This window comes from Schistosoma mansoni, chromosome 6, assembly GCF_000237925.1.
Source record: "Schistosoma mansoni strain Puerto Rico chromosome 6, complete genome".
In the NCBI taxonomy this organism is placed as follows: domain Eukaryota; kingdom Metazoa; phylum Platyhelminthes; class Trematoda; order Strigeidida; family Schistosomatidae; genus Schistosoma; species Schistosoma mansoni.
In genome coordinates, this window is record NC_031500.1 from 789,430 (window position 1) to 808,594 (window position 19,165).

The window sequence follows — 19,165 nt, forward strand, 5'->3', positions numbered from 1 at the left end:
GAAGATCAATCACGTTTAGAGTAGGAACGGTGTCGAAAATCTATGTGTACTACCTTCATCTTTATGCTCAGTACGTTATTTTATAGGTAGGTTTGCAGAAGTTCGTCAGAAGTCCTTATATGCCACAGAACAGCTTACAGCTAAGATAGCGTACTTCACAGTAGAAAATGGAAAGAATCGAAATAAGATTATGTAGGTTAGACAGTCACAGCATGGTAAGCCAACAATACGATATACGGCTCGTTATCTTACTAGCATAATTGCACTAAAATCGATCATAGACCTAAGTGCTGTGAAGTATTTCGACTTTGTCAAGTGTCGACTACCGTTGATTTACGAGTAGCCTATGCTTAACCTAAACATACAGTTCTTACGAGTATTAATAACCTATTTTTCCAGCGTTTTATTAGAGTAAAATTTCGATTTTTCGATACGTGCATTATATCCCAACATAATGTCGGATAATCTAGTGTATCGATTGAGCGCCTAGATAATTATCCAATATAGTATTCCAGTGTAAGCACTGCTATCTGTTTCCTACATTGAAAGTCAACAACTCCATCGATTAACTTCTCGAAACTCCGAAAACCAATTATGTGAGGTACACGTAATACAGTTTAACTGAATATTTGTATATTTCTAGCTAATGACACAAGATGATGAAGTGGTTGAAACTGAGTGATTTACTGGTGGGCTGAGAAAAAACAAATCTGGTGTGAAGAGAGATGAAAGGTTGATGAATGACGTCAAAAGAGTTAGGAGTTGATTACACAGAGCTAAACACAAAAATTACATGAAACCATCCACATGATAGACCGTATTCTGAACTGACTAACAAGTTGTGAATATACAGGAATGAAAAAGACAATTTTCACATGTGAAACGAGCAAATTTATTAAGACAACGATTATTTTCGCAGCAGAATTTGAAAAAAACTGCGTAGCCGTCAAAATTTAAATATTTGTTTATTCGGTTATGCATATCTACGTTCTCCCGCATATATGACAAATCTTCGTAAAGGAACTTGGTCACTAAATACATCAAAACACGGACTTTGAGCCTAATTCATATGACATTTATTATTTCAATAACAAGTAACATCGACAATACAAAATAACATAACATTAAAGCTGACCCACTAAGCACTGAAATATGTATTGTACAAAGCGACGTACTATGCAAAAACTTGTTGTTGAATACAACCGTTACGTGCTTTATGGTCAGCAACGATACTACCAAGAAGATGAAGTGGAAACCTCTGTTCGACAGAACCAAGCCTGACTGATATACAATAAAAAGCGTAAAACGAATTGTAGATAATAAACAAGGTAAAGAAAAAAACTGGGAAATATGGAAATACGGTTCCACAAATCCTTAATGGAAGTCGATATGCAGACCAAGAACTAAAGTTCAGGAGACAGGAATACTATCGACGGAGGTACTCCGAATTAGTGTTCGGAGCATTTATTTTTCGTCAAATTAGAACGCATTATTTCGCTTTTAGTTTCTGATCTTGAAACGATAGTTGAAAATATTTAAAACCATGTGTGCCTATTTGGAAATCAGCAATTTGGAATCTCAAGCATCTAAGCTTCATTTAAACAGGGATATGATTGATAAATATGAGGACCAGTAAGAATGGTGATGATAAATGTTGAATGTCACTGCATACAAACCAACACTTTAAATTTAAAAGTACAGCACTGGCAGATGTGTGTCAAACATGTTTACTTTAAAGGGGTATGAGATGTCGGAACATAAAAATTCACATTAAGTATGGTTTACTGAATTATAACAAAAGGCTACCAATGGCATCGAGCGAACGCGCTGCGGAATAGATCATATTAACAATGGGCACAAGTAAGCATTAGCAGTCAGTTCGAATAACACAAGTACTGTTCTCCGTTACTCTGTATTCCGTCCCTCTAACGTATAGCCAACCAAACTAGTTTTTACACATGAATCCAATCATAAAAGCAGCAAAATAGAAGCCGGATGCACAAGTTAGACGACATTTAGGATGATGGCAGTGTTTAGTCTGCCTTAGGGGAAAAAACAGATGAATCAAATCAAAGACATAGCTCTTAATGTAACTAGAACGAATAACGTCGAACTATTTCGTGTTCTAACATGTACCTATACTCTATGAATTACTAGAAAACAGAACTCATTCTATGTTTGAAGTATGTCTTTCTTTTTTAAATATTCATAAGCGGATACAAGTAATCATTTCAAAGAACACTGCTGGAATTGAAGAAACAATAATGAACATATTTTATATATATGTATATTAAACGATGGACTAAAATTGTAAGAGAAATATGAATGTTTTTTCGAAATTCTAGGACTATGTAGTTGTTGTAGTAAAGCGTTTATGAAGATAACGAAAACAAGGAAAGTAAGGAAAAAAGAAGTAGAAACAGATATAATGAGAAGAATACCAGCAAGTCATAAATGCACAAATGATCACAACACAAAAAATATGTGGAACAAAAAGGAGATTCTGTTAAATATAATAGAGAGAAAGCTATATAAGATATAAGTATATGTATATATTTATGAGAGATAATAGTATTCTGAGAATAGTCCACTTCATAACGATCCATAGAAATTCACTACAATTGGAAACAAATAAAACGATGTAAGAATATTAAATTGAAAAATCATATGCTATTTATATGTAGAACAGTTAGAGATTTCACGAGTAGTAATAGTTGTAAGTAATGCAGTAGTTAGGAAACGGGTACTAGGTAAGGATGGCAAATCGATTGATGAAGTACTGAAACTTCATCAGTTGAGATGGCTGGGACACGTGTTACGTATGCCCAACCACCGGCTACCCAGACGTGCAATGTTTTATGGTGTAGGAGTAGATTGGAAGAATGCTAGAGGCGGCCACACCAAAACGTGGCATAAATCCATGAAGTCACTGACAAGTGGACTGAGCCATGTTGGTAGGTGTAGACTACCTGGTTGGGATTCGCCAGATGATAACAATCAATGGTTAGAGACCTTGAATGACATGGCTCAAAATCGTTTGCAATGGCGAAGGTGCATCCACTCTTTGTGTTCTACCAAATTCTAATCTTCTGAATTCTTCATGTCTCTATCCTTTTTCTCTTTCCAAATTTATTTCACTGTACTATACTCCTTGAATAACATCTTCAAACCCTAATCTTCCACATAATGCTCATACTCTTACTACTGCTACCACTATGGGATTTGAGTTGACAAGTGCATCTTTGTGCTAATTTGGTATGGCAACTCAAACTGATGTACGCACGTACGGAGTTCTACATTGTGATTGACTGAGTAGTATTAGTAGTAGGGCGAGTAGGGGTACTATAGTAAGTCCTACTCGCTCCTTGTATATTGAGAATTGCAAGAACCAGAAATGAGTGTTCACGTGGTTCACTTTCATCATTTTGTTCTGTTATAGGTCCTGTGTTAAGAAACCCACCCCAAGATATATAACTGGTGAAAGGGACCGTGGACTCAAAGGTGGTGGTTGTCGATGAACATGTTGCAAAGTATGGACAAAATGAAACGCCTAGAGACTATCACACTTTTTATTATACGGCTGTAGCAATTAGACGAAAACATCGGATTTCTATCTAGTATTACCGAAATGGAAATGGATTGGAAATAACTATAACCACAATAAATTGTATTTCAATAGAGCCCAAACGCGACTGAATACGATCACAATGATTTTTACAACCACTGCCTATAAAATGGGAATTTAAAGCTAGATACATCTAATTTTTAGCATTTTACTACGCACTCTGCAACACGTAGACTGCCAATAACAACAGAAGAATTTGGAAGCTACCAAATGAAGATCAAGTGACAGTATGCTAACTATTTTAAAATGTGCTCATTATAAAACATAAATTCTCCACTTGAATTCAAGTCAACTGGAATAAACCTTCTCACAGGGATAAAACTGCTTGTCATACCAGTTTGAGACTCATTATTACCTAATGGCATCATGACAACTACGGCAACCTTCAGACTGCATAGTCGTTCCATAATTTTAACCTATTTCAAACAAAACAAAGGACTGTCCGATGATGCTGGTGAATAGTTGCACTAACTCCAGGACACGATTGAATTTGATCGGTCGTCTGTGCTTACTATGATCAAAGTCAACATAGACGTCAATGGTTAGTGAAAATATGGTGATCGTCTGGGTGGGATATTTGAGAAGACATTCAGATTGAAGGTAGTTTACCTCGCAGACATCAATCCTTGACATCTTTGACTTTCTCTACAGTAACTATGATATATGAAATTATTAGTCAGTTAAATAGCTAGTATAACTAAGTTCTAATTTGAAGAACTGAGGACAAATTGAAACGAGTACAGAAATCTGAAGCTATATTTCTCACTACGGGACTATAGGGTTTCATGGTACGGCCACCATATATCAAAGAGTTGGCATGCACAGTTGAGGAATCAAGCCAAAACGGTTGTTCAGAGGTATCTGATGTCTAACAGCAGTTAGCATCAGTCCACAACATAAATGATCAACAGGAGCAAAAGCCAAGTTGATTACACACACAGTGTTTAAACCGATATTCGAATAATCCAGAATTACTTCGACAAAAGTATGGGTACATTGAAAAAAAAACTAGAGATTTGAAGAAACACAATGACTGAACTAAGGTCAATATGAACAACACAAGAGCAGAGACAATTAATCCAGGGAATCTAAGATGGTCTTTTAATAAACTAAACCATGAATAATAATTACCATATAAGATGTTCTTACCGTTGGTTTCTCACTTTCAGCCAGTGGTTTCTTCTGTGAAACAATAAGAACAGACAAAAAGTAGTGAGGTGTAGACACAATCCAGTAAATATATATATATTGCCGGCCCGCGCACTGATTTAGACCCCAAATGCCCTGGTAACGCCGAGAGTTGGGAGAGTCCGCTCTCACTTTTCAAATGCTCTCACATGGCCACGAATATATAGCCTCTGACAGGGAAGTCCTACCCACTGTTTTTCACGAAGAAAAGCGGATTTCCGGCGCTTTAACTGGGTTGGTGGACACGGAAAGTCCATCTAGAGGAGTTGGAAAACCCTGATTCCAAACCAATGGTGTACATGGGCTCCAATATCCTGAGGGGACAAATGACGTATGAATCAATCGTTGGTCCCCAGCTACTATGGGATTGCATCTCCTCACGATGCTCCACTGCCTTGTGGATCAGACCTTAAGGTCGAAGGCTACGGGTGTGGCCCCCTGAGAAAACTACCTGCATCAGTTTGGGCACCCGAATAGTATTGTAGTGAACAGAACACGACTGGGGACAATCGAATGTTTTTAAGCAAATATTACAGACTATCTCAGTAAATTCTGAAAACCATACAATGGAAAGTTAATTTGCAAATTAACAACCAATAGTATCAATCTTCACTGTTTCTTCTTTAATTCCATTGATCATGCATTTTCCTACCAATTGCGCTTCATTTCAGTTCTTCCCTCGTCGGTCTTCTGCCAAAATACATTCTATGTCTGACCAACACCACATACTACTTATATGGATATAAGTAGACCACACCACAGTATCACAGCCCTCACACAAATCAAATAAGATTTGTGTGGCGCATATATATCCGGTGCCCCTTTGTACCAATATTTATGTGTTTAAATAAATAAATAATAAATATGCCGTGAAAACGTACCTTCAAATTAGTAGAGCCCCATGTTTGCTGACCTCCTAGACTTGAAGCCAAATTCGATAAAGTGCTGTCTAATGCATCAAGTGGATTCTTGTTTTGTGATGCAGACATAACAACAGCAGGACGTATTGGGACAGTTGCAGGGACAGGTTTTAAACCTTTTTTAAACGGTAAACAGAGATAAGTTTTGTGGTTAGTAATAGTATAGTATTGCGTTATAATAAGAGGAAATATTTGGCAAGTGAATAAAATGGAAAAATTTTAAATGAATCATTAGTTTCTCACGAAAGTGATGCCAATTAAAATATTATACAAGATGCACTAGACAACTGTTTTGTCCCAGCACATAACTCCTTACAGAAATGAGGGGGGCTAACGACCTTGCAAACGAATAAATCTAAGTCAGTCAAGACTTGTCGCAAATATAGTTTCATTGAGCCTTTCAAATAAGTTCTAAGTTATGCATGACTGAGTTGGGATGTGTAGAAAGCCATCATAGTGTTGAAAGTTAATATTTTCTGACGCATTCTTTATGGTGATTTACTGTCTCAGCTGGATAGTTAATACACCACTAGATGCATCCATATCTTTAAAATTTCACGTACAACTTACTGATACATACCAACACACAAAATAGGTCGAAAAGGATCTCCTGTAGAATACCTGGAAAGGATTGACCAAGACAGGGTTGGATGGAGAATGCTGGTGGACGGCCTATGCTCCTCAACGAGGGGTAACAGGCGTAAGTAAGTACGTAAGTAATGATTATGAACAATCAATGATACGAAACTTTTTGAAAGTATATCCTCAAACTATGTAATTTTAATTTTAAAGTTAGAAAAAAAGAACAATCTAGTAACATCCATCTATCTCATTAAAACACTTAATGATGAAGATGTAAACCTTCTCAATAGATTCAATTAGTTTTCTTGACGTCATCCAAGAAAAGATAACCAATCTAGATTAGATCATAAATTCCTGTTGATTCTATCCATTTTTTTTAATCGAATAAAAGTAAGCTGTAAAATAGTAGACATCAATCACTCAGTCAGTCAGTGAGTCAACTACAACCTAGGACCAGGCACATATATGCATAGGTCCAACTTGCCATACCTCGTTAGCACAAGATGAACACCGGATTCATAGAAGTAGTTAGTTTAGTGGTAGCAGTATATTAAAGATAGGTTGTATATAAGGATATAATATAGGAAGGAAGACAGATATGAAGCAATTTTAATCTCAAAATTTAAGGGAACATAAAGAGTGTATACACCTGCGCCATTGTGATCGATTCTGAGCCATATCACCTAGAGTCTCCAACCACTGGTTACGATAGTCACACGGACCTTAATCATGTAGTCTGCATCTACCAACATGGCTCAGACTAAAAGTTAGTGACTTTATGCTCTGATGCCACGTTTTGGTTTGGTCACCCCTAACTCTCTTCCAACCATCCCCAACACTAGTCAGCATAGCGCGCCATATCAATCACTACAAGGGACAAAAATGGGCAGGAATTAACCATAGCATAACTGAATAAATAATAATGGTGATAATCAATGCATACCTGGAGGCAGTGAATTATTAAATGATGTAGGGGGATTATTCACTGGTATCTTTGTGGTCGTAGTAGTAGCAGTAGTAGTAGTAGTAGTAGTACCACCTACGGAATCTTTCTCCAAAAGAGGATCTAACGACAATAAGTCGTCAAAAACTTCAAATAGAAAAAAATTATACAGAACAGTTATAGAATGAAATCACAGAATAAAGATTATTGAAATCTTCAACATTAAAAAATTTAATAACCAAGTATACACAGACTCTTTTACTCTCACTTTAAATCATATTTTTTGTATGATGGCTTGTGATTAAGTGAATACAGTTACCAAGTATACAGATGTGATATTTAATATTCAACTGCACTGTTAGTACAAAGGGTAGTGATATTATTTGGTAAAATGAAATAGTCAGCAGTCAGCCATAAACCACATGGAACGTAGCATACATGTATGCCCTGGTACGGCCGAGAGTGGGGAGGGTCAGCTCTCCCCTTCGAAATGCTCTCACATGGCCACGCGTATATAGCCTCTGACAGGGAAGTCCTACTCACTGCCTTCTCGCACCACAGGTGTTGTTTACGAAATTAAGAGGACGAAAAGCGAATGTCCAGCGCTTTAATCGGGCTGGTGGACACGGAGGGTCCACCTAGGGGAGTTAGGAAACCCTGATTCTAAACCAATGGTGCACATGGGCTCCAGTATCCTGAGGTAACAAATGGTGTATGAATCAAACGTTGGTCACCGGCTACCATGGGACTGAATCTCCTGACATTGCTCCACTATCTTGTGGATTAAACCTGTAGGTCAAAGGCTCCGGGTGTGGCCTCCTAAGAAAACAACCTGAATCGGTTAGGGCATCCGAGCAGTATCACATTCCTCACACCAATCAATGATTACTAATGGCCTAATTGTTATTATGTGGCGCATATGTATTTGGTGTCCCCATGTATCAATGTTCATGTGTTCAAATAAATAAATCAGTGTGGGCAATACATTCATCACGTGTAAAAAATTATGGGCTAGGGGCTTCGAGCAATAACTTTTATTGCTTATTTTTATATGAGTGCTAGTGGTAGTGAGCACACCTACATACAGGAGTTCGAAACTGGGACCTAACTAATTGAAATTAAGCCAGTTTATACGTAGAGTGAAACAATGGTTGGTTGTAAGCACACCTATTCGTAACTTATTCTTGGTTAGAGCAGTTGGATAGTAGTATCATCACCAATAATAGTCATCAGATATTATGACTCAAAGTAAATTGCATAGATACGTTATCTGGTAAATACAATACGTACAAATATTGGATCAACACCATCAAATGACCTGGTATATTCAAGGGTAAGGAGAGTTTGTTCTCTCTTCCGAAGTGCTCTCGTAAGGTCGCTACTCATCTATAGCTACTTACTACTTTCAAATGTTGCCGGTGACTATACGAAAATAAGTGATGAAAATCCTAAACCGAGTTAGTGGGTAATTAAGATTCAACCTAGAGGAATCGGGAAACACTGATTCCAAACCAATGGTGTACATGGGATAAAGGATCCTCAGGGAAAGAACGAATAGTGCAAGTACCTATTCCGATAACCGGCTAACATAGAACTGAATCATGTAATGTTGTTCTACTGCTTTCTGTATCAGAGATTCAGGTCAAAGGTCCGGGAGTAGTCAACTATGCAAACTACCCTTCTTACCTGAAGCAGAACCTGTTGTATTGGTAGTAGTTGCAGTATTATTGACAGCTGAAGGGTTTGATTCACCCTCCTTTCCAACAGACTCAGTTTGAGCTGAGAAAGGAATAGGTTCAATATTGGTTTGTGGAATAGAATCATCAGTGGACAATAGGTCAAGACCAAGTAAATCATCGATTGCTGAATGCTGATTGCTACCATGTACTTGTTCAACATGAGCTATGGAGATTAGAAACAGAGCAGAAAAAGACAGATTATATAATTAATAAGGCAGTTCTTAAAAACAGTATAAGCAATAGAGCATAAAATCATTAATATACTATGATCGACTACCAGATAAGTTTGATTCATTGGAAAAATCATAAGTTCTCAAAAACACAATACAAAGAACAAATACGTTTCTAGATCATTCCATCTGACTTTTGAATTGCATCACCTCAAATCATTCATCATGATTATCTTTAGGATACCATCAACCAGAAAGTTTGTACTTACTTAGCTACCTACTTACATAAGAACACACTGGCTAATAAAACTCAATGATTTTACGGATTGATATCATGCATTGGGTTTGACAACTCTTACCTTTCTCCCAACCTAATCTTCCTCCAACCTAAGAGAAAAGATAAAGAGTGAATGCATCTGTGCCATATTACGTTTTCAACTATTGATTGCACTTATCGTCCTCACCTCAACTAGGTAGTCTGGATATATCAACATGACTCAGATCAACAGTCAATAACTTCATATACCGGTGACACTTCAAAGTTGAGTGCCCATAGATTTCTTCCAACAAACTACTTTTCACTTTATTTGAACACATAAATATTGGTACAAGGGGGCACCAGACATATATGCGCCACACAAAAAATTGTCATTTTATTTTAATTGTGTGAGGGCTACTACTAAGCCACCCATGAATAAACGCTGACGTAGGCAGTAGAGGGAGCTTATATGAAAATGTCTCAACCATCTCAGTCGATGAAGATTCACTACCACATCAACCGATTTGGTATCCTTACATAGTATTAGCATTTAAACCGTTACTCTTCAAACATTAATCCTTTTAACAGTGAGCATAAGTAAGGACACGGTATTGTGTAATCATTTGAAAGAGATATAAAGCGCAGCGGCAATAAATAACTGTAGATAATTATTAAGACTAATCAAGTAAACAGGTGTTAAAAATGCAGCTGTCAGTTAGAGTATTTCGGAAGATGTAACTGTTATTCACTCTTAGTTCAGGATATTAACCAGATGAGAACATTTTAAGTAACAATTCAACAGGCTTTCAACTTCCCTTCAGTTACTATCTCAGTAGCATATATCCCAATAACCCCTTGTTACCACGGAAGATGTCTGATGTAGAAGTAGGTTGGGAGAAAGCCAAGAGCGGCCAAACTATAAACTAGTATCAGTCTATGAAGTCATTAACAATTGGACTGACCAATCTTAAGATGTTCATACTATCTGCTTGCGGTGGTTGTGACTGTCACAACCAGTAGTTGGAGATTTTGAATGTCAAGGCACAGAATCGTCTATGATAGCGCAAGTGCAAAACCTTCTTACGTTCCCTTAGTCCCTGAACCCTGAAATCTCTTTACATCTTTTTTCTTTCTTCTCCTATACTTAATCTTCTTCATTGCTAATTTAGTGAACGAGAACTCAGGTGAGGAGAACCAATTTATTATTTCATGCAAAATTACAGTGTTTTTATAAAATATGAAAACCGTACATCAAATACATAATTTGCACATCTTCCATCAGTTGTCCTTTACATGCTTCATGATTCTTTTAATTCCGTTTCTCTTCAATTGAATCTTTCCAATATTCTGCTGGTGTGCATGCCACTTCCGACCGGTGCTACATACTACTATTTCTATTACACGAGGATCTGTCTTCAAATAATTCCGTTTCTCTGTGCTAATGTGGTACGGCAACTTAAACTGATGCACATGTGTTGGGTTCTACTCTACCATAACACTGACCCTACATATATATGTGTATACATTTATTAGACAAATAACTATCAACGATTTAAACTAACCTTCTGATGATTTATTTGACCATACATTTGTATCAGTATCAGTTACCGGTTCAACTGGTTCTTCATCACCAGCAAAAGGACTAGCACATATAGATGAAGCGTCAGTCTGTGCATTCACTTCTACATTAAGACCTTGAAATAGTAGACAAAACAAACATAGAATAGTTTAGGAATGTAGAAGATATGACAGAACAAAATAAGATATTTTGATATAATTTTGGTTAGTAAAAATCAATTCCAAACTATCATACATATGTACATCGGACTATTGATAGATCAGTGACCACCTTCGCTAACTGAAGGGGTTAGCAATGAGAAATATATATTAACAGAACCAAAGCCTAGTACAATTCGACAGTATGACTTCCCATCCAATCATATATATATATATATATATATATATAACTCCGACGGCAGCTCTTCTGGGGTTACTGTAGGTGTAGCGGGCTCAACTACCTGGTTTTAGTTTCGATTCCAAGACTGTCTTAATCTGGGGCTTGTGTTATTTCTGATCAATGTCGATTGCTTTCTTTATTAAACGTAAATGCATTGTGTGTGCTTGCTGGGTCGTCGACTTGCCTTTTCTTGTGTTCTTTTTCCAAGCCCTTTCCCTCGATCACACTGCCCTACATGCTTCCTTGTATATAAAGTATCTTCTGGCTAGACGCGAACTGCGACATCGGTCCCAATGTCGAACAAAAGAAGATTGGCCGTGACGTCATATCAGTATGTAAATGAATAATTTATTATAAAAGAAGGTTAGGGTCAAGAGTTACAATCGAAGAATACTTTGGAATTAATCATATTGTAGTATACGCGATACACAAGGATGTTTGTAAGTAGTGTGTAACTGTACATGGAATCAAAGTTGCAACAATTGTGAAGACTTTCAGTGCATCAAAAGCACGGCATCGGCAGAACACTTGGAGATCAGATAGATGAGAAGACAGTATAGATGGCAGAAAACAACGAAAGATGTAAATGGACGATTGTGGGCTATAAATATGTATTATGTAAATACCTTGTAGCTTTTCGCAATAAGCATACATTCCTACTGCCTATTGTCGTATTTTACATTAGTTATGGAGAAAGTTCTCTGACTTCAAGTCACAAGAATATGGACAAAATTGTCTTGAAGGATTCACAGATCATATTCCATACGTTTTTAATTCGATTTCTTTTTAGTTGACATTGTCTCTGTTTATTAGTCTTGCCATCTTAATCAATTTAAAACGGCTTCTCGCGAGTGCGGGATCGTGAATGAGCACTGCTGAGGAGACCCATAATGGGACGAAACGGCCGTCTAGTGCTTCCAGGTTTTCCATGGTGGTCTAGCTTCAATTGACTCATGATTTCAACTATGAAAATTGAACAAGAATTAAAACAAATCACTTCAATCAATTGAATTATTGAACATTGATTTACCTAATGATGATGAATTATGTTTTGTCTTATTGATACCATCCGTATTGTCATCATTAATTGCTTCACTATCACTTGCACTGATCGATGGTTGTTTTGGTGTAGTTTTTCCATATTGACGGCTAGGTGATGGGGGTGGACGAGCTGGTGATGGTGATCGTGAACGTGTCGGTGGCACTGATACAGTTCGTTGTTCCGATCTATGTAATAATTTTTTTAAGAATACAGTTTTGATATGATTTGAAAAAGTAAAAAGTTCACTTAAGTATTAAGGAGAGGACTTGAGTTAAAACCCACTACAATATCTCCGTCTGCTTAAGCAAACCGCACTAGGCTGTAGGTAGATTATTCGGAGGGCATCTTTGACCAAGAATTCGTGTTGATATACGAGTCTACATGCTACGAATTATTGTGCATCTTGATAGATGAAAATCCGATCCTCAGTTAGGCGCGACTACAAAATATCCCGCAGCTGCAAAATGCTCTTAAGATGTTAATGTTCAGGACGGCATGTAGTACACACATCTGGTTGTGCTCTCCAACTACACACGAGCTAAGCAATCATCCGTTTAGCGTTTCGTGTTGATAAACCCGTACATCAATTCCTTGAACGTGTAGAATAAAATAGTCAACGATTTGGGCCATGATATACACTTCTAAGCCAGAGCACAAACAGTCTAGCACAAAACCAGCTGTATGCCAGACAGAAAATTCGTGAATGGCAAGTCAGACTACATTGTTCCAACAATTTAGAACGTATGGAATAGGAATAATAAATAGGCGTTCATATAAACAGTATGCAAATCAGAATGAACAAGCACACAACAATGACTTTATGCACTGACACATAGCCGTTGCCAGACCAAGCAACCTGGAAGTAACGAGAACACCAATAAGACCAGATGATAAGCTTGATAGGTGGAGTGGTGGTTTAGTAGTTAAAACACTCAGCTCTTAACCAATGGGGTTGCAACTTCTAATCTCGCTCCACCTAATTCGGATTGATTGACTCTGTAGTATTATTAGCCTTTAAATCAACAGACAAAAATCTCATGTTTTAAACAAAAGTAAAATGTTGAAGTATTTAGCTTTGGTAGTATAGATAAAGTGTAATCTACATGGAGATAATCCGTTTTAAATGAGTTTCGAAGTGACAAGAATTGAAAGCTGATCTGTTGTGTTATATTCATCGTTCACTCAGTCAGTTATTAACAAATAATACATGAATCCAATATGAGCTCGAGGGTTGTTAAAAGCAGTTGTCACTTTTTATTTCCTTACATCGTGTAGAAGGATCATTCATCATGAGCGACATGAAAATAAGCAAACTGATAATGAATGTTTCATTATCTAGTCAGAAGCAATTTGCCATATATCTTTATTGTCCTGAATTGCCACACCACATCTTTGTCACATGAGAGATTTGGTCACATAACTAAAGAAGTAGTTGTTTGAACGCAATCACAAACGTTTTTCTAGTGAATATCAGTGGTAGTCGATGTCAGTACTTTGCATACTTTATCATCAGCACCATAGTGAGGTGAGGTACACTGTTTTCTTGTGCCAAACTTTTCCAATCCCTCATCCCGTTGTAGTAGAACAGTGAGACTGAAGATGTTGGTTATATCTATGGTGAAACACCTAACTGCCAACACCACTCTCCTCCAGTACGGTTATCAGTACAAATCTACTCTTAATTTCTCCATTTACCAACCGACCTGTCTAACAACATAATACATCAAGGAAAAAATAACCTCATAACTCGTCACTACGATAGTCAAACCAGATGACGATCGCCATATTAAAATGCTAGTACCAGTTATGGTAAGGTCCTGGTTTAAATTCAAGCTGACTCAAATTGCAACACTATTTGTTTTTATTTTATTTAAACACATAAACATTCGTACAAGGAGGCACCCCTAGGTGGATCTTCCATATCCACCAACCCGGTTAAAGCGCCTGACATTCCTTTTTCATCCTCATGATTTTATAAACAACATCCCAGTGGAGAGAAGGCAGTGAGTAGGACTTCCCATGCAGTGTCTGTATACGCGTGACCATGTGAGAGCATTTCGAGGGGGGAAGAAGACTCTCTCCACCCTCAGTCGTACCAGGGAGGGCAACACTACACGACACGGGGAATTATTTTACAATAATAATACATAAAGCTTATATTTAATATGATGGCATTTACCTGCCCAATTGTGTATGTACTGGAGCTTTAACTGCACCTTGTTGAGTTGAACGTTTTACAGCTTCGGAACTCTTAACAAGGGTTTCGTTTAAATGACCTTTAGCCGTTGCGATTATCTCCTCTTGTAAAGCAGAAGGTAATCCATCTGAAATATAAAATTATTGTGGACATTATAGAACCTTCATAGTTTTTTTTTAAATCACAAACTGATCTTAGTTAAACTATCATTAGAAACTTAGAAGAACTGGACAGCCTATTCTGTTCCAGTGCAGTACTCCTCCTCCTCCTAGGTTCGATTCTCGGACCCGGAATCCCGGATATGTACTGCCATCAAAGAGCGTCATGCTGGGAAGAAACAGTCGTTCGATCCTCTCAGTTTTCTTTGGTTGCTTCAGATCAGTATTTATTACGTATGCTCATTAACAGACTAACTCGACGTACAATGATGGGTGGTTTAGGCATGAACTGAAAGAAAGTTAGGGGGAGTCAAGATAAGACAGGGGATCAGTTGACGAAGACACTGATTGTTGGACTAAAGCATTTACGTAGATGCAGACTGCCTAATTGGTATCCTCATGACTACTGTAATCAATAGATTTAGCCCTGAAAATTTTATCCCGCTGTGCTAGTGGAGTATGGCTACTTGAAGCGATGTACAGATGTTGCAGATTCAATGGTGTATTTGACTGACTCGCTGAGCACACGACTACAGTGGAAGAGGACCACACTATTTTATCAAAATTTGGACAGATGAAATCAGACATAATGATTCAAAATATACCGTGCCGGATGTGAAGCCTCCCAGGTTAACTCCTATGAGAGAGACTGTAGTATGTGAGTAATGTTGATGAGGACTTCCAAAGATTATAACGAGAATTACCTCCATGACTACACTCTGGTTTCCAAATACCACAGTAAAACATTGATTCCTGATTAAAAAAATTACCCTCTAAAAACGATAATCATTTCATTGACATTGTGTTCAAGTGTACCCCATAAAATTTTTATTTTATATGACTTTTCCTAACTGACCTTCATCATTTAAGACGACAGTTGGATATGATGCAACAGTCGGTTCAGTTGTATCATCGTTCAATTGTTCAGATTGACCCAGAATATTAGAATCATGTGTTTTGTTTATTGATTCCGCATCGTCATTGTAATCTGTGTTTTGAGTGGGTGGATTATGGCTAGATATCTTGTTAGCGTCAGTGCAGACTACGGTTTGACTCGGAATAGGTACAGGGAGTGTTGGCTTCTTTGGTACATTTGGTTTGGTTGAAGTATGCGTCTCTTCGTCTTCATCATCTGATCTAGAAAACAAAACATATTCGCCATCAAAGATAGATTTTCGAGAATTTTAAAAAGTGATATATGCATATATATAGGGTAGTTTACGGTACAATTCATAGGTTACTGGCATCTGATCATAGTTGTCCTCGAATCGCTGCCTACCTTTGTTGAGACTATTATGAGAGGAACGATGAATTTCGGTGTAGTGCACATTCCAAGTGCAAATTAATTTTCCAAGACTAGCAGGACCCTGAACTTAAGCTCATTCTTGGTAGTGAGAAGTTAGAAGTCGAAAAGTTCGTGTACTTAGGTAGCTATGTGTAAGTGCTGGTGGAGGCGCGATTGATGAGATCAGTTTACGAATAGCGAAAGCCAGGGAGGTTAATGTCAATCCAGGCCCTTGTGATGTTAGTCTGACTCCAAAAGGTTGGATCTACAACGCCTTAGTGAGAGCAGTTTTGGCTTATTGTTTGTAAAACTTGGCCCCTTCGAGTTGAGGATATTAGACAACTTTGTGTCCCACGATCATTGTCTACGAAGGATTCCTGATATTCACTTTTCTTCCTCTATCTATTCACAATCTCATCTTAGTGTGTGAATACATTTTGGTGCCCTTTGTACTAATATTCACGTGTTAAAATAAATAAATGAAATGTGTAATGTACTAGCTGTACACGGTAAATCAACTGAAGAAACGAAAAATCCACATCAATTGAGGTAGTTAGGACATGTGTGGTGTGGTCTACTTATATCCATATAAGTAGTATATGGTGTGGGTCAGACATAGAATGTATTTTGGCAGAAGACCGATGAGGAAAGAACTGAAATGAAACGCAAACGTCTGGAAAATGCATGAGCAATGGAATAAGAGAAGAAACAGTGAAGATTGAAACAATTGGTTGTTAATTTGCAAATTGACTGTTCATTGTTTGGTAATCAGAATTTATTGAGATAGTCTGTAATCTTTGCTTAAATACATTCGATTGTCCCCAACCAGTCGTGTTCTGTTCACTACATTTGGTGTCGCTGCCAACCAGGAGGAGGAAGGGTGCTGTTCTGCGGACGCCGCTGCGGGTCTGGAGTTGAGGTGCTAGTTGGGGCAGTCTGGTGTGGAGAGTTGGCGTCGGGTGGAGTGTTCTGGCGGGGCGGCGTTGGCTGTAGCGGGTGCTGTCGACGGAGAGGAGCAGTGGGACGTGCGGCTGCTGGGCGGACATCGGATGTAGATGGCTCAGCAGGCCGGTGGAGTACGGGTGTTGAACGTCCCAGGTGCCGGGTGGATGCGGATGTTGGTGCCCCGGCAGGTCGACGGAGCTATGAAGGTCAGCGCGCCGCAGACTCGACATTCTGACGGAGAGTTTGGCACAGACTGCAGTGAAAGAAGATAGTGGCATGGCGAGCAGAACCACCGCATGAACGAATGCTTTAAAGGGGGGACGAGTGTGGTGTGGTCTACTTATATCCATATAAGTAGTATATGGTGTGGGTCAGACATAGAATGTATTTTGGCAGAAGACCGATGAGGAAAGAACTGAAATGAAACGCAAACGTCTGGAAAATGCATGAGCAATGGAATAAGAGAAGAAACAGTGAAGATTGAAACAATTGGTTGTTAATTTGCAAATTGACTGTTCATTGTTTGGTAATCAGAATTTATTGAGATAGTCTGTAATCTTTGCTTAAATACATTCGATTGTCCCCAACCAGTCGTGTTCTGTTCACTACACATGTAGTAAATATGACTAACCACTGCCTGCCTCGACAAGTGATGTTGGCTCGTATACGAGTAGGCTGAAAGAAACCCAAAGGCAACAAAAGCAAGACATGGTATCGGTCCATAAAGTTATTGAATGATAAACTGACATGTGTAGACCCTGGTTGAAATACACACAATATCGTAATCAATGTTTAGACTTGATGTGCCATGGCTTAGAATCAGTCGCAATGGTGTAGACGCATTCACTCTTCGTCTTTCCTAAGATCTTCAGCATCAAAATTATTTTATACCTTTCATTCTAGGATTTCGTTTTTCGTTGCTGAATCGTATTTCTTGTCACTAATCATTTTTCAATATCACTAATACTGGTATTACTTTACCAATGGTGTTGTTAATTTTATCTCCCCGTGTTCATGCAGTGTGAGAGCTTGAACTGATGCACATATTGGTTAGATTCTATGTGGCTTATGACTGACTAGCTATTTTATCTCGTGTTGCGCGAGTGTCGAGTGGATACACTTACCATTGGATATTTCCGCCGAGATTACAATTCAGTAATACAACGCATTAATTACAGAATCATGTAGACAGTTTGAAGCCAAACTTAGTGTAAGGGCTAGTGATACAACCTAACTGCCCAAACTGGATTAGGACTAGAACCTGAGGGTTGAAAGTCGAAGAGCTTATCTACTAACGCACACTTTCATGATTCAGTATAACCCATGGATTCAAATATATGAATATTATCCGATACTTTACTAGGTCGCGTATAAATGATACCGGAAAGAATACTTTTGTTTAACAACCACCAATATAACACATTCCATGTACCTAAATTAATGGTTGCTCTGGTTATCAGAAAGGGCATCAGCCTCATCACTTCCGAAGGAACTCGGCATTCACCATGAGGAGTCATAACTCTTTAAAATGAAGACCTTATAACTCCCAGGGCAGAGTTTAAATTATTTGTATTATTTTTTTCTGGTTATCATTTTTAGCGAGTTAGTTTTCTACGGGATAGGGTCGCTAACCTCATACCTAACCCTCCTCCTTTATCTGGACTAGGAACCAGCAGTAGCCCCAGAGGGGCTCTAGGCGGAGTTGAGGGCCCATCCGGAAGAGGACAAACCAGATTCCATCCAGCGGAGGAAGAAATCAGGAAGAAGCGCTGGAAGTAGATAGGACACACATTGAGGAAATCACCCAACTGCGTCACAAGGCAAGTCCTCACATGGAATCCTGAAGGTCAAAGAAGAAGAGGAAGACCAAAGAACACATTACGCCGAGAAATGGAGACAGATATGAGAAGAGTGAACAACAGTTGGATAAAATTATAAAGGGAGGCTCAGTACAAAGTGGGTTGGAGAATGCTGGTCGGTGGCCTATGTTCCACTGAGAGTAACAGGTATAAGTAAGCAAGTAAGTAATGAATATAACACAACAAATGTATGGATATACACTTTGTAGCATAAGCGCCGTACTAACAATGTTGATTGTTAACAAGCATACGCTCAAAATTCCAAAAGGTTTACACAGAAACAAAACAAAAACCGA

The 19,165-nt window shown here is 38.2% G+C and overlaps 1 protein-coding gene across 1 annotated transcript in view; it reads right to left on the reverse strand.

Annotated features, from left to right (window-relative positions):
* Positions 1-2,221: 2,221 nt before the first annotated feature.
* Smp_162260 (putative phosphatidylinositol-binding clathrin assembly protein) overlaps positions 2,222-19,165 on the reverse strand; it is a gene marked incomplete at its 5' end in the record, with an annotated part of 28,065 nt that continues 11,121 nt past the window's right edge. The window contains 9 exons of the mRNA XM_018797873.1: positions 2,222-2,615; positions 4,775-4,807; positions 5,695-5,849; positions 7,259-7,405; positions 8,945-9,160; positions 10,989-11,120; positions 12,414-12,610; positions 14,605-14,749; positions 15,637-15,917. Of these exons, the coding sequence (XP_018652872.1) occupies positions 2,613-2,615; positions 4,775-4,807; positions 5,695-5,849; positions 7,259-7,405; positions 8,945-9,160; positions 10,989-11,120; positions 12,414-12,610; positions 14,605-14,749; positions 15,637-15,917 (1,309 nt within the window). The 3' untranslated portion in view covers positions 2,222-2,612. The remainder of the gene's footprint in view (positions 2,616-4,774; positions 4,808-5,694; positions 5,850-7,258; positions 7,406-8,944; positions 9,161-10,988; positions 11,121-12,413; positions 12,611-14,604; positions 14,750-15,636; positions 15,918-19,165) is intronic.